Raw genomic sequence first — 25,647 nt, 5'->3', positions numbered from 1 at the left:
CTCTCATGGCTAGCTGGCTCACGCTCTCACTCTCAAATAAATAAAATCTTTTTTAAAAAGTGAAGGTAATAGATAAGAAAGATACACTTTATACAGTGAAGCCCACAGTATCAAGTAAAAGACTAGTTAAGAATATTCTGACACTGGAAAACACGCTCCAGTACTCCATCCCTTTTAAAGACCAAAACTCCCTCTTGCACACCTTCAGACATCCCTGAAAGTACAAGAGTATTAGGCCCAATTTTAAAAATGAGTAACTGGAGTCTAGATAATTTTAATTTGTCAATAGTCCTCGGGCTAGGTTATAATGGTTGCAAGATTTAAGCACAGATCTATTCAAAGCATTCTGGAGTTTATTTCGAGAAACTAAAATGATGGCACCTCCCACATTATTACCAATGTCTCTGCAAAGATAGGATTTGAGGAGGAAAAAAATTTACCAGGAGAGTCTCACCACTCTATGTGCCCAAATAAAAATCCAGTATTCACTGCCTTTAGCAAAACAGCTATAATTTAGCAACTTTACTCCTACATCAGACTTAATAGGATAAAGGTAGTACTTCCTCCCTGGAAAAATCAGGTCTTGTGTTTACAGCCTCAGCCAAAGCAGAAAACAAACTCTAAGAATAAAGAAAAGCAAAAGCTCCCCGGGAATTTCTCAGATTTATTCTGCTGCAAGGCAGCACTGAGATATTTATGCAAAGTAAACAGCATACCAGCTTCCTATCCATTTTATAAAATGTAACAAAATAGTTTACATTTTTACAAATTCTCCCTAATACTGTAAGGCACATAATGGTCAGCTGCATGAACAGATCAACATAATCCTTATACAAAAGACAAAAATCAAAACTGTGTCTTTCATCACTAACAAATAAAAAATTTTTTTAAATCCCCTATAGCCTTTAAGATTTTAATTTCACAGAGAGAGAGAGAACACAAGCAGGGGAAGTCGCAGGTAGAGGGAGAAGCAGTCTCCTGCTGAGCAAGGAGCTCAATGTGGGACTAGATCCCAGGACACTGGGATCATGGCCTGAGCCGAAGGCAGACGTCCCCTATAACTAATCCCTGATGGCAAAAACCAAATGTGCATCTTCCAGAGACAAAACACAACCTGGGATGGACATTTTAGGTATTCTAATTAGCTTCGGAGAGTGAGAACAACATTGATGTTTATGTCTGGGGAAGGGAACACTTAAAAAAGCAGGCTAACACCCAGCAAAGAACTACAGGAAAAGAAATCAAGAAATCTAAATTCTACCCCTAACTCTAGGACTTGAGCAAACCACTCTGACCCCTCTGCTCTCTGCTAAGAAATGAAAGCCTGGGTGACTTTTCTATAAGGTCTCTTACTAACCTAAACCACTATTATCCAAAATACAAGAGCACAGCACAGGGCTATCTAACACGTACCAACTTCTGACGTTCATGTATATGTAGTCAATCCAACCGAAGTCAACCAAAGGCCAAGAACGTGGTGACCCGGATCTCACTGCTGACCTACTCTGAAAGGAACAAACAAACATGCAGAGCTACTTGGTGGAAATAGAGCTAACTTCACAGGTTTGACAAATATGAATTATGCATTAAGTTTCTAGGCTACCTCTGGTAATAAAAACCTCGGGACTCTATTTCATTAGATGAGCCCATGAAGAATAAGATAAATTTACCCCAAAAGGAAAGAGTTTCTCTCCCAGAACCATTCAGAAATCTCAAGTGGCCAAGCTCTGAGCAATATTTGGGTCAGGTGACTCAATTATACTGTAGCTACTTTCAGGAAACTATCAGTAACCTAAAACTAGAATAAAATACGTTTATGCCGCAGTTCCTAAAACTAAATCCACTCTATTACAGGTTACACCTGTAACCTGTAAAATGTAGGCGCTGTAGCACTGTACCTAAGTGATCGAGCTGGTTTTATGGAATCTTTTTATTACTATTTAAAATACTTGATTCTGAAGACCTGAGACTATATTTTATATTTAAATATAAAGTAATATATATATACATATATATTTAATTTAAATAAATTTAATTATAAAAATTAATTATAAATTTAATTTATAATTATTTTTGGTCGTGTTGGTCTGGGTGTGCCAGACCATTTATAATTGAATAAATTAAATTACATTTAAATAAATTAAATGAATACATACATAAAATATATATAGCTTGTACCCATGTGAATTTGTGATAATGTGGCCCAAAATTCTAAAAGACATGGATTTCCTCATTAGCCAAATAACTAACTAAATGGTCCAAGCAGAACTATAACAAAAAAACAAGTGTTGGGGCCATTTCCACAGCGAATCTGAACTGGTTTGTATTTGGCCCCTTAAAGACTCTCTCTGTTCCGGTTTACTCCTGGCAGACCTTCATGGAAGCCCAAGGTTACAAAGAATACAGGTCAAAAATCACACAATGTTGTAGAAATATAAGATAAAACTTTTCTATCTTTATTTATTTTTGTAATCTCTACACCCAGTGTGGGGTTGGAACACACAAGGCCAAGATCAGAAGTTGCATGCTCGAACAACTGAGCCAGCCAGGCACCCCTACTTTTTTTTTTTTAATACAGAGGACAGTTAGTAAAAATCTGCTAATTTGCACCTCTACACAGAATTTTATGATTTTTGTTAAGCATATAACAAACTGGTTACAAGCCCAGCACCAAAAAAAGGAAAAAAAAAAATTAAACAGACTCCATGCTGGGGGCTTGAACTCACAACCATGAGATCAAGACCTGAGCTGAGATGAAGAGCTGGACACTCAACTGACTGAGCCACTCAGGTGCCGCCCCCCCTCTAAATTTTTTTAAGGTACTTCCTAAAACCAGGAGTCCTACAGAAAGACCTATATCAACTCCAATTATGAAGAAAATTTAGCCTATCACAGCCCAAGAGAGAAAGGTCAGTGTGTACAAAATAACTTCCCAATAACCTCTGACCACTGGTTCTCTTCTACAAGATAAAGATTTCCTGTATTTTCCACACTTAGAAAAGAAACGGCTAACAGTGTGGCACATGGCAAGTAGAACCTTCAAAGTCACAAGACCTGAGTGAGCTCTTAGCTCCACTGCCTCGTAGTTATGCACCACTGAGCAAATCATTTCTCTGGACCCCCGTTTCCTTTTAGTAAAATGTAAGGACACCTCCTGGCTTTCCTACAGTTGTTAAAAGGATCACATAAACCTTTATAAACTGTAAAGCACCAACAAAATGTAAGAGATTACTCAATAACTAAATCCAATTATGCAGCTGTCCCCTTCTTAAAGGTTTACCAGACCATCTGAGAGTTACCACTAGAGTAATAATAATCAAGAGCTCTGGTCCAGACTCAGATTTGCACATTATAGTAAGCACACAATAACCGCCACCCCCCCCCCAAAAAAAGGGAGAAATGCTACAGCTTTTCAACAAACTGGATACAAGCCTACCCCCATTGCAAACAGGGAAACAAATATGCTTTTCTAGCATAGCACCTACTTTCACATTCTGGACAGGGCCTCAGGTGGCAACCCAAACTGGTAAATCTAGTAGCGGTAATCTCAAGTAAAAAAAAAAAATTTTTTTTAAAAAGGACAATGTAAACACTAATTTGAAAACGAACGCTAGTGCAAAAACCAAAACTGTTATTCCTAACACAGCCACAGCGGCATTCAAATGGATACTGCAACAACCTGTTAACAAGCTAATTCATTATCAGGATGCATTCTGCTTCAAAGCAGCAGCTATCCTCAAAACCGGGGATTAACGGAGCCATAAGGTGATCTTACCAACGTAAACTTCAACATTACCTAGTGATTCAGCTTCAAAATCTCCAAGAAAAGCTCCCCTCCATGTTTCAGGACACGGAGCTGAGAAGCATCAGCAGCGTATTTATTGCGTCATTTTAACAGCCCCAGAGCGACCTTCTGAGGGAACGCCCTCTAAAAACACTGAAGTCAGGCTTTTTACTTAAGCATGGCTCCTTCTTCAAAACAGACATTGACTGTTCAGTCTTTGGGGCCTCACTAGCCAGCCCAATCTTCCACGGTTGGACACGACCTTCTGTCAAAAGCGAGGCTGAATACCTGGTATTTGAGAGATGATCAAATCTCAAGATTTCGCTGGCTCTGCCTCCATAAAGTTAGATCACCAGGAAACCAGATACCTCAACTTGAAAATTTCACCATCTCACCCGGCTCCCCTACCAGGCCATTCTTCCCACCCCACCTGTAGCAGTTGTTGCTGGGGCCCATCCAGAGCCTCCGCAGCAGGCAGCGCAGCATCCCCAGCTGCTGTGTGGACTACTCGCAGCTCACACCTGCTCCCTAGCCTGGCCAACGTGCCTTAACCACACAGGAGTTCTCCGTCAAGCCAGGGAGCGACCTCTCCTCAGCCCACAGCCAATGACTGACTAGCAAGGGGGTTCAAAAAGCCATCCCCACTCACCTCAAGGTGGGATCAATTCAGTAGTGTAATCTGGTTTTTAAGAACTGACTGTCCAATATGGCAGCCACTAGCCATATACAGCTACTGAGCACTTGAAATGCACCAATCCAGATTCTAACGTGCTCCGAGTATAAAATACACACTAGATCTGAAGGCTTAACACCAAACAATGCAACGACTTCATTAATTTTTTTGGATTTATACACTGAAATAATATTTTGAATGTACTGAGTTAAATAAAATACACTAATATTAATTTCATCTTGTTTTACTTTTTTTTTTAAGATGTTCTTATTTATTTGAGAGAAAGATGGCACAGGGGGAGGGACAGAGGGAGAGGGAAAGAGAATCTCAAGCATACTCTGCACTGAGTGTGGAGTCCTACATGCGGCTCAATCTCACAACCCTGAGATCACGACCTATGCGTTGGATGCTTAAGCGACTGCGTCACCCAGGCACCCTTGTTTTACTTTTTTAATGTGAGTACTAGAAACCTTTAAATTACATTTGCAGCTCACATTACATTTCTATTGGACAGGGCTAATCTAGAGCCGGGCTTCTCGGACTTTCCCTGTGTAACAGTATCACCTGGAGGGCTTGTGAAAACATTGCTGGGCTCCATCTCTAGCTTCTAACTGACCAGTGTGGGGTGCAGCTGCAAAATCTATATTTCTAACAAGTTCCCAGGTAATGCTACTTCTGCTGCAAACTGAGTCCCCACTTTGAGAACCACTGCTCCAGAGCTCCGCTGTGGGATGAGACTAAAGCTAGTCTCCACCTGGGGCCCCTTCCTTGCTTAGCTTTTTTTCCCCCTGTGCTATCCTGCTTTCTTCATGCTTTTGTTGACCACCCCCTGTACAAAATCCCCTTTCAGGCTCTGCTTCTAGAAAACCGAACCATCCCACCTCCATCAGAACTGTTTTTCCACAACTATAGCTTTCACAGAGTGCCAGATCAGTGGCAACCAACCAGATGGGAAAGACTGCTGCATTTTTTGTAAAACAAGTATCAAAGTTATTTACTGGATTGCTAGTTGCCCTTTTATAATGTATTCTATGTAGTCAATGCTAGGACAAGGTTTATTCATCCTGATGAAGGAATGTTCCTTACTACTTTAAGACATGGGCAGCTTTATAGCTTACTGCTTCCCTCTTTTCTGTGGCTACTACGGAGTTCAAACTACTTTTTGTGACCAAGCCATATAAATTTGCCCTTTATCCTTTTTATTAAGTTTGTTAATATGGTATAATAAGATTGAAGTCAGATCTGAATTTGAATCCTGGATCTTCCCCTTAACTGTTGTCTGACCTTGGGCAACTTACTTAACCCCAGCTGTGAAAACGAGAATCATTTGAAGGTAGTTTGGTAATTAAATGTGAATACAGCCTTCCTCCTCCTTTGCCATTTGCAGCAACGCCAGAATCATCCATCAACCCCAGAAGATGGTTTCGAACTACTTCTCCTTGCCCACAACCATCACCGCCCTACAAACAACAAATACGATCAACCACCCCTCTGTTTTGTAAATTCAATCAGATCATTTGAATAGAACTGCTGTCTCCATTTTCTCTCCCAAGCTGCAGCCTTCCCTAACTCTAAGACACTATCACACCCAGGGCCTTAGGTAGAAGAGGAGGAGAAGATACACAGGGAGAAGGAAGGGAAGGCCACGTGAGGGCACAGCCAGAGACTGGAGGGATGTAGCCACAAGCTAAGGGATGCCTAGAGCACCGGAAGCTCAACAAGATAAGGAGGCATTCATTCTTCACTAGAGCCTTCAGAGGAAGCATGGCCTTGCCAACATCTTGATTTCCAAGCCTCCGTAACTGTAAAGGAATAAGTGTGTGTTGTTTTAAGCCACCAGCTGTGTCCCATGGATGTTATATTAGTTTTCCTGACTAAAATTATAAGCCTATATCTTCCAACATTTTTGAAATCCACTTTTATTTTGATATTATTAATACTGACCCCATACAGTTTCTGTCTTCTTTTATTTTTTTTTTAATATTTTATTTATTTATTTGACAGAGAGAGACAGCCAGCGAGAGAGGGAACACAAGCAGGGGGAGTAGGAGAGGAAGAAGCAGGCTCCCAGCAGAGGAGTCCAACGCGAGGCTCAATCCCAGGACTCTGGGATCATGCCCTGAGCCGAAGGCAGACACTTAATGACTGAGCCACCCAGGCGCCCCTCTGTCTCCTTTTAAAAATAAAAATGTCAATAGGAATTTAAAGTAAATCATTTTTTAAAATCATACAACACCCAGGAGTGGCTGGCTGGCTCAGTCGGTAGAGCTCACGACTCTTGATCTTTACATGTGCTGTTCTTTCCCGTACAACACTCTTCTCTTTCCTCTTTGCCTACAAAAAAGGTCACTCTAACCTTCAAAACTTATTTCAATTTTCACTTGCAAAGGAAAACATTCCTTTCCCTTAAGCAGTACAGCATGATTAAGGGTACCAGTTCTGGAGTTTTAAATCCTAGTTCTGCCACTTACTAATTCCGTAGCTTAGAGCAGATCACATAACACGTTGTGCCTCAATTTCTTCATCTATAAATGGGGATTATATAGCTGTTGTGAGGATTTAATAAATTAATTCAAGTAAAGGACCAAAACAGTATCTATTACATAGAGCTCAAAATCTTGACTTCGTCAAATCCATTTTCTTTTCTTTTCTTTTTTTAAGATTTTACTTATTTATTTGACAGAGAGACAGCGAGAGAGAGAACACAAGCTGGGGGGGGGGGGGGGAGAAGGAGAAGCAGGCTCCCCGCTGAGCAGGGAGTCCAATGCAGGACTCGATCCCAAGACCCTGGGATTATGACCCAAGCTGAAGGCAGACGCTTAGTGACTGAGCCATCCAGGCGCCCCTCCATTTTATTTTCTTATAGCACCAGACCTCTCTTCCCTAATAGCATTTTACACTTATTTGTCTCTCCCTAAAATGCCTAAAAGAGCAGAAACTGTTCCCTATCAATGGAACACAAGAAATAACCCAATAAAGATTTGTTGAATTAAAAAGTAGCTGAAACGAAGAAGCTGAGGCCCAAGCAAAGTGACTTGTCTAATATCATGCAAAACTTCACCTGTGTGACTCCAAAGCCCATGCCTTTCCACTACACCAGGCTGCCTCCTACTAAATGCGTATGAGTCTTTGGCAACTACAATCAATGTGGCCAACAAATGATTACAGAACACAGAGAGCACTTAAAAAACAATAAATTTGGGGGCAACACAAAGAACATTGTGTATTTTCAGAGCGGCATTCCAAAGTTGACACTAAGCTAATACAGGTGCAGGCTTCCTTCCTTTTCCAGCACCAGCTCCCGCACTGCTCACCTGGGCCTCAGCTCCCTCCTCTTTAAAGGAGTTGGATGGGCCAGATCATCTCTAAAGTGTCTTCCCAATTCTGGAGTTCAATGACAATAAATCACCTTATGTGACTATTTTTAAAAGATTAAAAAAAAAAAAAAGGAAGTTTAACAAGCAGACTGAACCATATGACAGGTGGTTTTCAGGGAGACCTTCATTTTAAAGAATTTGTTCAAATGACTTAATAAACCGTATTAATAAAGTAAGGTAGTCTTTGCTCAGAAACAGCAAGAAACTCCATTTTCAAGAGAAAGTGTAAGCAGCCACCCACAAACACTCTAACATATGAGCCAAGGCTGCTACCATGAAACCCTGGGACATACAGAACAGTGGCAAAATGTGTTTAGAACAGTACAAAAATCTAGCTAACCACTACACAGAAAAGAAAAATAAATTCACAGGATGCATATACAGTATACCGCGATGTAATACAATTAAAACAGGCTCTCAACTCAAACGTAAAAGGTAGCAGCAATCCTGGCATCGCAGATACTTTAAAAGTTTAGATAAACTCACAACCTTAACTCTACTTCAGCAGCAATTCAGTGTCCTTTCAAATTTGGAAACAGGCAAGAGAAAATGTAAACTGTAAGGACCCTTAAAAATTCACCCTGGGAAGCTCGAGACCAAACCAAAGCCGTAAGGCACGAGAACGGGTGCACGAGAAATGCACATACATCAGCCAGATGGCTGTCAGCCGCCCCCGGCGAGCGAGCCGAAAGCGCACGCCAGCCGGCTCGGCGGGCCCCTCTGCCCTCCACGAGCCTGGGAGTAATGGCTGCGGCGGGCGAAGCCGGCACTGCCGCGCTCCAGAGCAACCTCGGAGGGAAAGGGACGAGGGGCGCGGACTGCTGCCGAACCCGCCGCGGCGTCGCCCGGGAAACCGCCGGGCGCTCTCCGCCGCACTGCCCCCGCCAGGCGGTGCCGGGCTGCGAGCCCAGCGAAGCCCAGGCCCGCGGGGCGCCCGGTCGCTCCTCACCTTCAGGCTCCACAGCGATACGCTCCGCATCAGCGGCTGCGGCCATCGCCGCCCACGCCGTCCGGCCGCCACCAACCCCGCCATCCCCACCCAGAGCCCCGCCATTGTCGCCCCTGCCGACCAGCGATCTACTGACCTCTCACCCCGCCGAAGGGGGAGGAGAAGGGAAGAGCCAGCGCTTCGGCCAATCACGCGCCGGGACCCGCGGCCCCGCCTCCTGCCGCGCAAGACGGGAAGGGGGGCGACCCGCGGATCCGAGGAAATCCGCGGCGGGCGGGGGTGGGCCGAGTGCGGGGACCCGAGAGGGGCAGGGTCTACCAGACCCGGGAGTGAGGTAGGCGGGGAAGACGCGCGTGAGTTCTGGCAGCAGTTGGTCCGCGCCTGTTTGGGGTAAACGCGGTCCTGTACCGGCGGCCCCCTAGCTCCCAGCCCCACGGCCGTACCTCTCCGCGGCAGTTAGTCGCCTAAGCCCGGTGGCCACCGCGCAGTACCGAGTGTCCCAAGTTCCCGAACTATGTTCCTTTTCTTCGAAGGCATAAACTGCAAAGCACCACGTCAAGGTAAGGTCTTTGAACCAGTGCTGTGACAGAGAAAACGCTCTAGGTCTAGAAATGGAAGATCAGAGCTCAAGTTCTACCTCTGTCTCGTATTATCTACATGTCGGAGGAATTAGCCAAAACCAGCGTCAGTTTCTGTTCCTTGCTAGCAGGAACCCTTATTAGTGCGACAAGGAAGGGCCAGATCTTGTGCTGGATGTCTCAAATCCGATCTCATTTAATCTTTACGAGAACCCTAAAGGCACACACATGATTCCCATCTTGAAAAACTGAATTTATAGAGAGGTCAAGTCATTTAGCTAGTTAGTGGTGACTGACGCTAGGGTTTGAACCCAGGTCTGGCTATCTCCAGGAACTGGCCTTTTGCTTTGTTATATTACAAATTTGTTAACATACACAAAAGAGAGAGTGTTATGATCACCCAGGCCCTCCTCCTTACACGCTCCAACAAATCAACATTTTGTCAATCTTGCTTCATCTATTTCCCCTTTTTCACCTTTTGGAGTATTCTAAAGCATATCCCAGACATGAGGTCATCTTGCCTACAAATAGGCCAGTATCAGGGACTCTGATCTTAATTATTTTGACACTCCTTCAGGGTCACCTTGAGAGAGTTATAAAGCTAGGAATGACCTACAGTATGTTACAGCATGGCAAATGCCCAGAGATATAAACAAAATATTCAGGAATATCAGAGAGATGACATTTAATGGAACTGTAAAATATAAGCAGGAACTCTCATGGCAGACAAAATAAAAAGGAGTATCAGTATTTCTCATTGATGTATCTAAGGCTAAAATCATTTCCTCCAAGTAATCTTTCCCTTTTTTCTTTCTTTTTCTTCCTCCCATTGTAATCTTTGGATTGGTGCTCCTTAGATTCTGTCTTATGGAAGTTCTTTTCATGAAAGTCATGTATGGCAGAAACTATTTGTCCCATACCTATTCTCCACTCATTCCTTTAATAAGTGAGTTCCTAAGTTTTAGTGCACACAGGCCACCCAGCCAAAGGCTGCAATATCCAGCCTCCTTTACAGAAGATGTAGCCATGTGACTAAGGGCTGGCTTATGGAATGTAAGGGTTGTGCCCTTAAAGGGTAGAGGCATGCTCTCCATTTCCTCTACTCTCTTTCCTGAAATTACACGTGCTGGTGAGTGCTGGAACAGCCATCTTGACTCCAAGACAGGAGCCCCATGTTGAAGATGGCAGAACAAATGATGGGAGGAGCCCAGGACCCTGACACTGTGGAGCCATCTTACCAGCCTTCTGCTGCCTAATGCATGGGGGGCTCTGTGACAGAGAAAGTTTTATCTTGTTTAAATCATTGTTATTTCTGCCTTTACTATAGCAGCCAAAACAGTATCTTTTTTTTTTTTAAGATTTTATTTATTTATTTGACAGAGAGAGAGACAGCCAGCAAGAGAGGGAACACAGGCAGGGGGAGTGGGAGAGGAAGAAGCAGGCTCCCAGCAAAGCAGAGAGCCCGATGCGGGGTTTGATCCCAGGACCCTGGGATCACGCCCTGAGCCAAAGGCAGACACTTAACGACTCAGCCACCCAGGTGCCCCCCAAAACTGTATCTTAACCAGCTCATAATGTAGTATCCAGAAGTGAGGTGCTGACATAATGAAACCTAAAATGAATGTAGTAACAGTAACAACCCCAAAATAGCAAACCAGAAGCTGAGAGCTGATGACTGTTATTGCCATGGTATCTCTTTGGGTAAATGGTTACTTTCAAACTTTTGGACAATCTCTGTATCGCTATCACTGATACAACCTTGTACTTCTTTTTTTTTTTTTAAGATTTTATTTATTTATGTGACAGAGCGACAGCCAGAGAGAGGGAACACAGCAGGGGAGTGGGCGAGGAAGAAGCAGGCTCCCAGCGGAGGAGCCCGATGTGGGACTCCATCCCGGAACGCCGGGATCATGCCCTGAGCCAAAGGCAAACGCTTAACGACTGCACTACCCAGGCGCCCCACAACCTTGTACTTCTAACACAGTGTTTTCAAAGGAACATGAGTGGCATTTGAAGCTGGACAGTTCTACCCTGTCTGAGCTGCGCCACACATTTGGGATGTTTATGATCTCCAAACCCCTGTCTGAAATGCTTTAAAACAGTGGTTCCATATACTTTGTCCACTGAATCCACAGTGACAGTTACTCCATCTGGAAGCAGTCTGGAGTCAGTTACCACCATGGCCAGAAGCATATCTTTTACTCAGAATTTTGAAAGTATCTTTTTTGTTTAATGATTTTATTTATTTGAGAGAGAGAGAGCACGAGGGAAGGGGTGAGAGAGAGAGGGAGGAGAGGGAGAAGCAGACTCCCTGCCGAGCAGGGAGCCCCACATAGGGCTCAATCCCAGGACCTTGGATCACAACCTGAGCCGAAGGCGGAGCTTAACCAACTGAGCCACCCAGGTGCCCCAAGAATTTTGAAAGTACCTTTATATTATTTTCTAGCTTCCAGAGTTCTAGCTCTTATTCTTGATCCAGTGTGTCTTCTTACAGTTACCTGGCTGCTATACTGTTGTGTAGTGGGTATGGAGCAGAGAGAAGTCCAGGCTGTAAATTAGGGAGTCATGAGCGGCCATATGCTCAAGTAGTGAGCCTGCACTCCACCAAGTGCCCCTGAGTTTTGAGCTACACATATTTGGCTCTCTTTGAGTAAGAGTATGTGCAACCTAGGTATGCCGGATTGGAAACCATGTTTCCCTAAATCCTCTTCCCTCTGTGGTTCCTGGTTAGAGTTAACCAAAAGAAGAACTTGTAAGATACTTAGAAGGGAGGAGTGAAGCAGTAGCCATTTCTCTTTGAAGATTATAACCATAAGATAAGTAACATAGTTCCCCAGAAAGTCTCAGTTTGTCCTCAGACACAACCCTGCATCCAGTTTGTTTTTCCCACCTCCTAGCCCTGCCGACTACCAGCAACCCCAGGCCCACCACTGGATGCTTGACTGCAGACCCACAGACAGGTAACTATCCAGAGGTAACTGCTTTTTTTTTTTTTTCCTAAAGACTTTATTTATTTGATGGGGCGCCTGGGTGGCTCAGTTGGTTAAGTGTCTCCCTTCGGCTCAGGTCATGATCCCAGGGTCCCAGGATCCAGCCCCACATCAGCCTCCCTGCTTAGGAGAGAGTCTGCTTCTCCCTCTGCCCCTCCCCAGCCCCCGCTTGTTCTCTCTCTCTCTTTCTCTCTCACAAAAATAAAATCTTTAAAAAATTAAAAAAAAAAAAAAGACTATTTGTGTGAGAGAGCGAGCAGGGGGAGAAACAGAGGGAGAGGCAGAGAATCTCAGGCCGACTCCACTAAGCAAGGAGCCTGAGGAGGGGCTCCATCTCACGAACCCGAGATCATGACCTGAGCCAAAACCAGGAGTTGGATGCCTAACAGACCGGGCCACCTAGGCACCCCCAGAGGTAACGGCTTTTTATTGACCCCTCCTCAAGATCCTTCTCATTCCCATTTGACAACCAGAAATGTTGGGCTTCTCAGCTTCCCTCAGACTCCAACGTGTCTACCTTGCCATTGCATCAGGCAGACTATTTTAATCTCTCTTTCTCTGATCCTCTGAAAGAAGCCTATAGCCATTGACTAATGTGAGAATGTACCAAGGAAGGAAAAATAACCAGTGTTTTCAGGAATTACTGGCTCTGAACTAATACTAATTCCTAGAGACCCCAAATGCCATTATGTCCCACCACTAAAAGTAGAGAATTTAGCACAACTATTTTTTTTTAAAGATTTATTTATTTGAGAGAGATGGGGGGGTCGGAGAACAGTGGGGAGAGGCAGAGAGAGAGAGAGAATCTCCAGCAGACTCCTGCTGAGCCCAGAGCCCAACACCAGGCTTGATCCCAGAACCCTGAGATCATGCGTGACCCCAGCCAAAATCAAGAGGCAGCCACTTCACCAACTGAGCCACCCAGGCACCGTGAACAACTATTTGAGTGGTGAAGGGGTGGACCCTGGCAGAGACTGCTCATTGTTCTCTGATATCCACCTTCCTTACATTAGTAAAAGAACGCTCACAATTTGGCTGGGTACACGGCAAGAATTACATTTCCTCAGGTAAGGACTCCCATGGCAGCAAGATGGCCAGGTTACTAAGCTTGGCCCAATGGTCTGTAAGCAGAAGTGATGTGGACAACATTTGGGTTCTGTCCTTTAAAGGAAGGGGCATATCTTCCACTTTCCTTTTTCTTCCCAGCTTGCCAGAATGCAGACTTAGAGATTACAAGGAAAATTCATAAGAGAGTTGAGGAGCTGGCAGGAAATGGCTAACCACTCTCCAAATATGTTCATTCTTCCTCCTGAGCATAGTCCTGGCCAACATTTCCTAGCCTCCCTTACAGTTAGATGCAGTGAGATACCTGCATTCCGGCTAGTGGAATGTGAATGGAAGTGAGATACACCAACCTCCAGGCTAGGGTCATAAAAACTTCCATGCATTCCTTCATACCCTTTCTTTTTCCTCTCATCTGCTGAGACTCCTGGATGGCACTAGATAGAAGGAGCCTTGGTATCTCAATAACTAGGTAGACCAAGATCTTTCTCCCCTTCTACACTAAACTGACATGAGCAAGAGAAAAACTTTTATTTGCTTAAGCCACTGAGATCTGGGGATTGCTAGAGCAGTTAGTCTACCCAGCCTAATCCAGGATTAATAGAGGGAAATTAAATAGACAAAAAAGGACTTTTGTACACATCAGAAGGGAAAAGGCAATATTTAAGCGCAAAGTAGATTTTTCTCTGAAAATGGAATAAAAGAATAGTTAACACTAAATTATATAATTCATTAATTTTGAAAATAATTCTTCAAGATCAAAGTGTTGAAAATATTTTTTTGCTATTACTATAAATGAATTACTCAACTGCCTACTTAAAAACTGTCAGAATAAGGGACACCTGTGTGGCTCAGTCGGTTGGGCATCCGGCTCTTGATTTCCACTCAGGTCATGATCTCAGGGTCGTGGGATGGAGCACCACATGGGGCTCTGTGCTCAGTGGGAAGTCTGCTGGAGATTCTCTCTTCTCTCCCTCTGCCCCTCCCCCCTCACAAATTAATAAATATTTTTTTTTAAAAAAACTGTCAGGATAAAAATATACATTAACAATATCAAGAATAGTATCCATCCTGGGGCGCCTGGGTGGCACAGAGGTTAAGCGTCTGCCTTCGGCTCAGGGCGTGATCCCGGTGTTATGGGATCGAGCCCCACATCAGGCTCTTCCGCTATGAGCCTGCTTCTTCCTCTCCCACTCCCCCTGCTTGTGTTCCCTCTCTCGCTGGCTGTCTCTATCTCTGTCGAATAAATAAATAAAATCTTTAAAAAAAAAAAAAAGAATAGTATCCATCCTATGAATAACAACCAAGGTAACTAAAAATGTGGCAAGGATTTCTTAAAGAATTCAGTACTGGGGGCACCTGGGTAGGTCAGTCGGTGAAAGGTCCGCCTTCGGCTCAGGTCACGATCTCAGGGCCCTGGGATCAAGCCTCACATTGGGCTTGAGCAGAGAGCCTGCTTCTCCTTCTCCCTCTGCCTCTCCCCCTGCTTGTGCTCTCTCTCTTCATCAGATAAATAAATAAAATCTTTTAAAAAAAAAGAAAAGAATTCAGTATTAGAGTAGGCTGTAGAGAAGGAGTTGCCAACTTGTTCTGTGTAAGAAACAGTAAATATTTCAGGCTTTCAGAGGCACATAAGTCTCTGTTGCATATTCTTTTTTGTTTCTTTAACAGCCCTTTAAAATGTAAAAATTTTAAAATGAAGTCTTAGCTTGCAGTCCTTATAAAAATAGGAAGCAAGCTGGATTTGTCCTGGGGTATAATCTCCTAGCACTAGTAGTGCTATACTAAGTGGACTCCAGGAACCACAGGCCAACAATGTGAGGGCTCCAGGACAGTTCTGTGACAAGACCAATGCCAATCTTCTAATGATTTATGTATTTATTCCAACACACAGTCTACGGTATATTTGTTCAGGTTGCTATAACAGATATACCACAGGCTGTGCAGCTTAAGCAATAACTATTTCTCACAATTCCAGAGGTTGGGAAGTTCAAGGTTCTGGAAGCTCAAGTTCTGCTAGGGACCACTTCCTGGTCAGTAGATGGCCATCTTCTTGTATCCTCATATAGTGGAGAGCAGAGAAAGAGGAAGCAAGCTCTCTAATGTCTCTTCTTATAAGGGCACTGATCCCATTCATGAGGGCTCCACTCTCATGACCTAATCACCTCTCAGAGGTCTCACCTCCAAATACCACTATACAGGTGACAGGTTCACAACACATGAATTTTGGAGGGACACAAACATTCAGTCTGTAGCAGGAACGTATACCCAAATTTTGAGAATTGACACTGGCCTGCAGAATAAATTGTGTATAGTGCTGCAATCAAAGGCATGTCACGTTTTATGGACATCCACCATCCTTGGAAACCCTTTCTAACACTGGGGAGTTTCCTAACTTTGTCTTACTCCTTTACAGTTTGGTCTCACTCCTTTACAGTGAGGTTCAGGTGAATGATCTAGCTGAACCAGTAGTTGCATCCTAAAAAGGTGTTGATTCAAGACAGCAATGTGATAAGCAGTTGCTACCCAGAATCCATTTGCTGGTGAGGGTAGCAGCACAGGCTCCTAGCTACAGGCCCCTTGCTGAGCCTGGGTGGCAGTGGGGTCTTCGCTGGGGTCTTGCAGGAATACTGAGCCATTCTTTCCTGGCTGTGCATCCTCCAAGTTGACTCTTAAGCCCTCTGGAGATCTTACGTCCCTTAATAGAGTCCCTTTCTATTTAAACCAGCTAGACTCTTCTGTTATTTGCACCCAAGAACTTACTGATGCAGGTGTTCACTGATAAATGAAATTAACTCACCATTCCAAATTAAATACTGTGCATGTATTATTACTAAAACCAGAGCTGTCTGTCTTCAGTAAATTTATGGAGTTTGTAAAAAAATAATAATAAATAATAAAAATAACAAAAAATACAAATTTGAGCTTGTTCTGGTTAGTATAAAAGAAATTTTTAAAATATGGTCTCTTAAGGCTTTCATTTCAAAAATATGGTCATTATTGCACATGTATAAAAGTTATAAGAAAATATTTGTTTATATATGTTATAAAACAAGAAGCTGGAAGAAAACGTAAGGATGTATTTGTTACTATTCATGATACTGCAATTAATAAAGCGAATTTAAAAATGTAAAAAAATAAAATAAAAATAAATGTGGTCTCTTTCCTCAAGTTCAAAAATTAATCTAGAGTGAAAAGTAGCATACTGAAAACAAATAATAAACACCAAATTGTGCACCACTATACAGAAGCCCACCTCTAAATAGCCCATGAGATGTAGCCATGTGCAGAGCTTTGTCCTAGCATAGCAACCACAGGAGACTCCTGAGGTTCTAAGTAACCCTACTTTATGTCACATGGTCTCTTCACTTTGGTCATAGGTTTGTGTGGTTTTTTAAGATTTTTTTTTTAAAGATTTTATTTATTCAACAGAGATAGAGACAGCCAGCGAGAGAAGGAACACAAGCAGGGGGAGTGGGAGAGGAAGAAGCAGGCTCATAGCAGAAGAGCCTGATGTGGGGCTCGATCCCATAATGCCAGGATCACGCCCTGGGCCGAAGGCAGACGCTTAACCGCTGTGCCACCCAGGCGCCCCGGTTTTTTAAGATTTTATTTATTATTTGAGAGAGAGAGAGCAAGCATGCACAGAGGTGGGGTGGGGTAGGTAGAGGGAGAGGGAGAATCTCAAGCAGACTCTGTGCTGAGTGTGGAGGCTGACACAGGGCTCGATCCCATGACCCTGAAATCATGACCTGAGCCAAAATCAAGAGTCAGAGGTTTAACCAACTGAACCACCCAGGTGCCACAAGTTATTGACGAAAGAATTGAACCCAACTATTATGGAAGATCTTGGGAGAATTCTCAAGTATGTTTGGGACAAGTTATTGATGAAAGAATTGAACCCAACTATTATGGAAGATCTTAGGAGAATTCTCAAGTATGTTTGGGACCCTGGCACCTATACGTAACAATTTTTATTTTCACAGAAACAAATTAGTAATAGCTTATGATTATTGTCTTTAGGTAAAGTATTCCAGGATCCCCCAACCCTTTCATATCTGCACTGAGAGAACAAGTAACGTTTGTAAATACTGTTATTTAGGAAACTTTCTTGCTTATTACTCTTTTTAATATGTGTAGATTAAGAATAAACTTCACTGGATCCTAAAAGATCAAAGAGCCAAAAAGAGTCAATTTCTGACTCAGATGAGAGAGAGAGAGTAGATATAATAATAATTAATATTTATTGAATGCTCATTCTATGCCAGAGACTGTTCTGAGCAAAGGAGTGTTTGGAGACAAAGCTGAAGGATGAGGGAAGGCCAGATCCTGAAGAAAGTACATTTTATACTATGGAGTTTGGGATTTTCATCTTCAAAGCCAGAAATCACAATGTGACAAGATGTGGGCCACATATGGCATAAGGCTATGTTTGTTTCTAGCCGTGTGTGTGTGTGTGTGGTGTGCACACGTGTGCACGCATGTGTGTTTGTTAAATTTAATTAGTTAACTATATTCAAAATATGGCAACCTTCAAATGAAATTCCAAATTTTCTACTTCTCTTGAGATAGTGAAAGATTTAACAATGCAAGGGTTCCTACTGAAAACATTCAAAGACATCTCTGTGTGCCACATTCAGTCCTTTACTTGTTCTCTTTAGATGCTTGTGTTTTCCAACCCTGTTTTTTGAGGTGGAAAACCTGAAACATCTTGATCCAGGAAGCAATATTGCACTTGCGTTTTAGAAAGTTCCAGCACCTGGCTCAATCTGTTAAGTGTCCAACTCTATTTCGGCTCTAGGTCATGCTCTCCGAGTGTGAGATTGAGCCCCACATGGGGCTCCATTCTGGCCTGAAGCCTGCTCAAGAGTCTCTCTCTCCCTCTGCCCCTCTTAAAAAAAAAAAAAAAGTATTTTGCACAGTTCTAGAATTAGTGCAAAAGTATCCACATGGATGAATCTCACAAATATAAGATGGAGCATAAATAGATAAATAAATAACAAACTGCTGAAGCATATATACATATACAATTTGATACTACTTTCATAGAAGCTTTAACATATGTGAAACAATTTCATGTTACTGCAGAACACAAACATAAGCAATAAAGGGATGAAACGATGTATGGGAATACTAGTGTGAATTTGAGAGACAGGTCGCCCTTCCTGAGGGAGACTGTGTTTGTTTCCTAGAGCTGCCATAACAAAGTATCACAGATTGGGTGGCTTAAACAACAGAGATTTATTTTCTCACAGCTCTGGAAGCTAGAAATCTAAGATCAAGGTGCTGGCCAATTCCGTTTCTGTGAGAGCTCTCCCGGGCTCCTAGACATCTGCCTTCTCATTGCGTCTTCACATGGCCTTTCAACCATGCATGTGTGTTCGGAGAGTGAAAGAGAGAGCTCTCTAGTAACTCCTTCTAAAGTCACTAATCCTGTCAGTTCAGAGTCTGACCCTAATGACCTCATTTAACTTTTAATGACTTCCATAAAGGCCCTATCTCCAAATACAGTCACATTGGGGGTTAGGGCTTCAACCAATGAATTTCCAGGTGGGGGGAGGGGACACATTCAGCCCATAACACTGTCCCATGAAGGGTCACACAGAGCACACTCTTCACCCAGCAATGAAAATGTGTATGTGCAATGTTTCTGCCCAGAGAAGACTATCAGAGACTCAGTGACCAATGTTTCTACTGAGGGCTAGTCATGTAAGCACCCTTTGCTTAGCACGTACCAAAACTCCAGATGCCCAGAAGGAAAGCAGGTATTCCACATAAACCATATTGTTTGCACAGTCTGAGCACAGTGGGCCACCCTTATCAGTGCAGAACAGGGGGAAACTCCCAAAATCCAGCCAAGGGCCAACTTTGCAAACAGGCCCTTCTAAGAATAGTCACTTCAGGCTTGCTGTGTTAACTCTCTTCTGCACACTTACCAAGGACCCCCTCAGCTCCGCTTCATTGCTCCCACCTCCTGATGAAAGATTGCTAAGATACCCAATTGCTAAGCACTAAAACTGGTATGGTAGTTGTCTATAAATTATTGTTTCTAGGATTTAATACGATTGTCAATCAGGGTCGATCATAGTATACTTTATGACTTAAAAGACCCTGGAGGTTTATCAATGTCCTTACAGTCCATAACATGTTCTCTCCCAAAGTAACCACTGATTATATCCTTCTAAATTAATTATGTGTCATACTTCAAGAGAGGATCCCACCCTCTCAAATCCCGGGAGTGGTAGTTAACATAGCAGGCAAGCTCTTCAGTCTTGTTACCATAGCAAAGACAGCTTGGTGACCACCTTAATCCAACAGTGGAGGTGGAAACACTTCAAAGCACAGTCAAGGATGTTTCTAGTGCATATCCTAACCTGCCTGCAACAAAATCCTGGCAAAACTTAAGATAGAAAATAGAACAGAACCAAAGCTTCTTTGAGCACCTCTAAACGCATTGCATAAAACTGCCCCAACAATGGGATATGAACGTATTTTGGTAATTGTGTGTTTATTATGAGAATGACGTTTTCTCTTTTCTGAGAGCCACAACTTTACCAGGAACATAGAGTTTCCTACCCAAAGAATCTTAACTTCCCCTGTCTCTAGGGGCAAAAACATTCATTTCATTGAAATTTTTATTAAGGAGCTTTGTAAGGCCCAATACTTTACTTCACTGCCCATATCATCCTCAATCCTCAGGTAATACAGAAAAGACACATGGAATTTTCAATTCTAGTTAAATTTTTAGAAACTGGCACTTGGCCTAAACTGTTGCCTTTTGTCTTAATGACAATGAAATCAACTCCATAGCCGGCCCACACTCTCATCCTATTAACTAATAGGCATCTTATCTGCCTGGCAGTGTTGTCCCCAGTTGTAGCCTTTGCCTTATTACAGGCTGATACAGCTAAATATTACAAATGAGGGGCGCCTGGGTGGCACAGCGGTTAAGCATCTGCCTTCGGCTCAGGGCGTGATCCCGGCATTATGGGTTCGAGCCCCACATCAGGCTCCTCCGCTATGAGCCTGCTTCTTCCTCTCCCACTCCCCCTGCTTGTGTTCCCTCTCTCGCTGGCTGTCTCTATCTCTGTCGAATAAATAAATAAAATCTTTAAAAAAAAAATAAATAAATAAATAAATAAATAAATATTACAAATGACTCACATGATACATTCAGTTTTTTGACATTTTAAAAGTTATGGTAAATTATAATTAACATAAAATTTACCATTTTAACTATTTATAAGTGTACAGTTCAGTGGTATTAAGTACATTGATGTTGGATAAACCATCACCACCATCCACTGCCAGAACTTTTCTCATCTTGCAAAATTGAAACTCTATGTTCATTGAACACTAACTGCCCCTTTTCCTCTTCCTCCAGACCCTAGCCACCACCATTCTATTGTCTCTATGAATTTGCCTATTCTAGATATCTCATATAAGTGGAATCAATGCACAATTTTATTAACAGATGTGAGTAGCTTTTCTAAAACGTCCTATAAAACAAATCTATTCACTATTTAAAACCCAGAGGGGAGGAGCCTGGGTGGCTCAGTAGGTTGGGCATCTGCCTTCAGGTCGGGTCATGATCCTGGGGTCCTGGGATCAAGCCCCACTTATCACATCAACCTCCCTGGTCAGCGGGGAACCTGCTTCTCCTTTTTCCTCTGTCCTCCCTACCCCCACTCCTGCACTCACTCTCTCTCTCATTCTCTCTCTCTCTCTCGAATAAATAAATAAAATCTTTTAAAAATGAAAATAAAATAAATAAAACTCAGAGGTGTCATTTTATTTTTTTATTTTTTTAAAGATCTTATTTATTTATTTGACAGAGAGAGAGACAGGCAATGAGAGAGGCAACCCGAGCAGAGGGAGTGGGAGAGGAAGAAGCAGGCTCCCAGTGGAGGAGCCTGATGCGGGGCTCGATCCCAGAACGCCAGGATCACACCCTGAGCCAAAGGCAGACGCTTAAAGACTGTGCCACCCAGGCGCCCCTCAGAGGTGTCATTTTAAAGAGACATGAGAAAAAGACTGCCCATGACCTCAGTGGAAATTGTGCCTTACAGGCACTATACACAACTAACACAACAGCTACACTGTAGGATGTTGATCCTTGCTTCCCTGTTTGTGAAGGAAGGAGGAAGGAGTCCTTCTTGAATCAGAAAGACTGTTCTGCTATAGACCTTAACCTGAGAATTCTGAGGAGTCATCCAGAAGCAGAAAACTGTAAGAAGACAGCTTCCACTCAAGACTATCAGAAAAAACTAAAGACTGCATGAAGGCAACAGCCCAAGACTCATGGAACATGGGAAGTCAGGGGACTGGCACTACACATGGTCACAAGTCAATTCGTATGCATGTTTTCTTAATTTTCCTAGGTATTTTCCTTTACCTCTTTGGTTTAAGGTTCTGGATTGTTGACCCTTATTACCTCTTAACTATGGTACCTAAAAGCAATGGTTTGCTGGAGCCAGATAGAATCAGCTTAGGAGAATCAATTGTTGAGTTGTCAGGAGTCTTGCAGATTAAATTCTCAGTAGCTTGAAATCAGCCAGTGGAAACATTTACACAGTGGAAAACAGAAAACTACAAATCGGGGCCTCCCCCACTGCCACTCTCCCAGAGAACCTGTTGTTAAGCATTTACCAGCACACCACTGCCTAGAAGGTCCCCCAACCTTAATATTGCCCTTTGCATCCTTAGTCATTCCCAAGCATATATCCAGCTGACTATGGTTTGCTTACAATATGGCTAACACGCCATTAAACTGTTGAATTTGCATTCACTTTCCTTTGGGGACCACCCAGCTTCACCTGGTACCAGTTCCTAGCTATCAGTTGGTTCTCTAGGTAACTGGACTGAACCACTAAGCAACTTTTTAGATGGCAAACACCTCATAGGTCAGACGACCAGAAATCTGAAACTCCTTATCACATTCCACTAAAAAGGGAGATTCCTATCTCCACCTGTAAATCTTTCACGAGTGCTATAGACTTCGTAAAGAAATTTTCACAGCCACAGAGCTTTACAAAGTCGGAAACAGACGGCGTACGCTCGGGGCTCATCTCGCCTTAGCACGCTTTACAAGATGGCGGACCACGCAGGCACAACCTGGAGCTCTCACACTTTAGATCTAGCTCATGATTTCTCCACCTTAAATTCAGTCACTGGACTAATCTTGATGAGGGACACCATCACTCCAAGTGCCACAGGACATCTTTACACCTCGGAATTGTGGGCTAGGGTGAAAACTAGCTCCCAGTTCCTATTGAACCTTGTGTGGCTCCAAAGCAAGATGTTTCTTATCAGAGAAAGAAGAAAAGACACAGAACATTTCTCAATCTTGTCTGGGAAGGGCAGGTGCCGCTGCTTGTCAGTACAAGCCTGGACAACTCAGCATGGGCCTGTGTGTTTCTTTCCTCCCACTAGAAAACCAGAACTTCCGACACACGTGGAGTGATCCAAACTGCTCATTTTTGGCACAAGTTGTCCTTATTCTGAACACTTATATTCTTTCTTTCTTTTTTTTTAAGGTTTTATTTTTTTATTTGAGAGAGAGAACACAAGCAGGGGGAGTTGCAGGCAGAGGGAGAGGGAGAAGCAGGCTCCCGATGCAGGGCTCAATCCCACGACCCCAGGATCATGACCTGAGCTGAAGGTAGATGCTTAACCGACTGAGCCACCCAGGTGACCCTGAGCACTTACATTCTTTCTCAAATTTGTCTTAAAAAGAAGGCTTCATTTCAGGCTGGACTGCTTTTCAGGTTGAAGAAATTCATGTGTTGAACAGTGATGGTGTAAACTCTTGTGAAATGCCACTTAATTCCACTAATTTTTTGTACAATTATTTATTTAAGGTATGTGTCTCCTGTAAATTCTATCATTTATTTAAGGTATGTGTCTACCTTTATTATTCACTGTTGTATCTCCTATGCCTGGCTCATATAATAGGCACTATATATAATGAGTTTATTTTGATAATTCCAACTCAAAGTTAGCATTATAGTGTTTTTTCTTTTCTTTTCCTTTTTTTTTTTAAGATATTATTTTTAAGTAATCTCCACACCCAACATGGGGCTTGAACTCATGATCCCAAAATCGTCACATGCTCTACCCACTGAGCCAGCAGGGCACCCCCACAGTGCCTTTTTTCCTTATCTTCTTAACTTGGAAATCTTGGCTCCTAATAACATTAATATTTCCTTATATGTTTTATTATATAATATACAAAAGCACAAAACTACAATATTACTAACAATAAACTTACCGAATGCAGTTCAAATTATCTTTGTACTTTTATTTGTTCTTAGACTTTATATGGGGAAAATGTCACAGTGTTCTATGTTCCAAAGTAACTTTAAATAATTATTTTCTCAGGGTGCCTGGCTGGCTCAGTCAGTAGAGAAGTGACTCTTGATCTTGGGGTTGTAAGTTCAAGCCCACATTGGGTGTAGAGATTATTCAAAAATAAAATCTAAAAAAAAGCAATATTTTCTCAGTGTGATTGGGTTTTATACTCAGTTCCATTCATTTGCTTCTGTTTGTGTTCAATTTTAGGTTCTTTTTTCTTATTTCACTTAATTTCATTTTTTGAATACTTTAATCATTTATGTGGTTCAAAAGTCAAAGCTACATAAAAAGGATACCCAGAGGGGCGCCTGGGTGGCACAGCGGTTAAGCGTCTGCCTTTGGCTCAGGGCATGGTCCCGGCGTTATGGGATCGAGCCCCACATCAGGCTCCTCTGCTGTGAGCCTGCTTCTTCCTCTCCCACTCCCCCTGCTTGTGTTCCCTCTCTCGCTGGCTGTTTTAAAGATTTTTTTAAAATCTTTAAAAAAAATAATAATTATCTGTTTCTGGGGTGCCTGGCTGGATGAGTCAGTGGAGCCTGAGACTTGATTTTGGGGTTGTGAGTTTGAGCCCCATGTTAGGTATAGAGTTACTTCAAAATAAAGTCTTTTATATTTATTATTATTAATTATTATTATTATTATTTTAAGTAGGCTCCACGCCCAGCGCAGAGCCTAACATGGAGCTTGAACTCACAGCCCTGAGATCAAGACCTGAGCTGAGATCAAGAGTCAGATGCTTAACTGACTGAGCCACCCAGATGCCCCCAAAATAAGGTCTTTTAAAAATTAAGAATACCTGTTTATCCCCAGGATCACCAACGTAATGTGATGGCAAGCTTTTGGTCTTCTAGACATGGGAAGGCTGTGAGATTTCACCTTCCTTGCATGCTAACAAGTTAGCCTCAGTGGGTGCTGCCAGAAGACCTTAGACTCTTAGGTCAAAAACAAAAGAATCTATTATTTATGGGAGAGCAGGAGCCTGAGCCTCATGTTGGCATCTGTTCATCTTGCCCCGCCTCCCCCAAGTCCCATGGGGATGATGAGGAGCAACCCAGGTGGACGCTGTGCCCAGGTGAGTTCGTGTCACAGCAGAGGAACACCAAGCCTAGGAAACCCCCCAATCTTATATAAGGGAGCTGCCAAAAAACCTGCCCAACCGTTACTCCCAAGGAAAACATTCTCTTAATCACGCTAGCCAGGAAACAAATCTGCCCATTCTGCATTTGCCTTGCTTTCATGGAGAATGATGCTGAATAATTTCTCAAATGTTTCAAAGGCAATTGCCTTTCATCTCCTGTGAACCATCTCAATATTCCTGGCCATTTTCCTACTGGGTTTTTGTCTTTGTCTTTTTTAACAGTTTATTATGATATAGATTACATAGCTTAATGTTCACCCATTTAAAGAGTACCATTTAGTAAGTAGTATGTTTACAGATGTGCAACGATCACCATAATATAACTTTGGAACATCTTTAAGACACCAAAAGAAACCTCTTACTCATTAGCTGGCATCCTTCATCCCCAACCCCCACCCCTACCCCCCCCAGTCCCAGGCGACCACTAATCTACTCTCCATCTCTATGGATTTGCCTGTTCTAGATGTTTCATATAAATGGTATCACACAGGGGCTCCTGGGTGGCTCAGGTGTTAAGCTGAGGTCAGGATCCCAGGGTTCTGGGATTGAACCCCCCCTCCTCTCTGCTCAGTGGGGAGCCTGCTTCTCCCTCTCCCTCCCTGCTCCCCCTGCTTGTGCTCTCTTTCTGTCAAATAAACAAAATAAAAATCTTTTTTTTTAAAGATTTTATTTATTTATTTTACAGAGATAGAGACAGCCAGCGAGAGAGGGAACACAAGCATGGGGAGTGGGAGAGGAAGAAG

General features: G+C 42.9%; 1 protein-coding gene and 1 long non-coding RNA gene across 8 annotated transcripts in view; one reads left to right on the top strand and one right to left on the bottom strand.

Moving 5' to 3' along the window:
* PCCA (propionyl-CoA carboxylase subunit alpha) overlaps positions 1-8,927 on the bottom strand; it is a 390,617-nt gene extending 381,690 nt beyond the window's left edge. For 4 of the 5 annotated variants that reach the window (XR_004626797.1, XR_004626798.1, XR_004626800.1 and 1 more), the window contains exon 1: positions 8,784-8,927. Coding sequence is in view for 1 of the 5 variants with exons in the window: in XM_034665428.1 (XP_034521319.1) it covers positions 8,784-8,888 (105 nt within the window). In the remaining 4 variants the exon portion in view is untranslated. Of the gene's footprint in view, positions 1-3,796; positions 3,845-8,783 lie in introns of those variants that run through there. The other variant, XR_004626799.1, reaches the window with a different exon arrangement.
* Positions 8,928-9,020: 93 nt separating this feature from the next.
* Positions 9,021-25,647, top strand: LOC109488355. Of its 3 annotated transcripts, none has more exons than XR_004626794.1 (3): positions 9,021-9,343; positions 12,259-12,321; positions 25,590-25,647. It is a non-coding gene; the product is annotated as an uncharacterized LOC109488355 (long non-coding RNA). The 3 variants fall into 3 exon arrangements; XR_004626795.1 differs by lacking the exon at positions 25,590-25,647 and adding an exon at positions 21,550-24,058; XR_004626796.1 differs by lacking the exon at positions 25,590-25,647 and adding an exon at positions 16,846-16,868.

This window comes from Ailuropoda melanoleuca, chromosome 7 (genome assembly GCF_002007445.2).
Source record: "Ailuropoda melanoleuca isolate Jingjing chromosome 7, ASM200744v2, whole genome shotgun sequence".
Taxonomy (NCBI): domain Eukaryota; kingdom Metazoa; phylum Chordata; class Mammalia; order Carnivora; family Ursidae; genus Ailuropoda; species Ailuropoda melanoleuca.
This window is presented reverse-complemented; position numbering and strand designations above follow the sequence as displayed.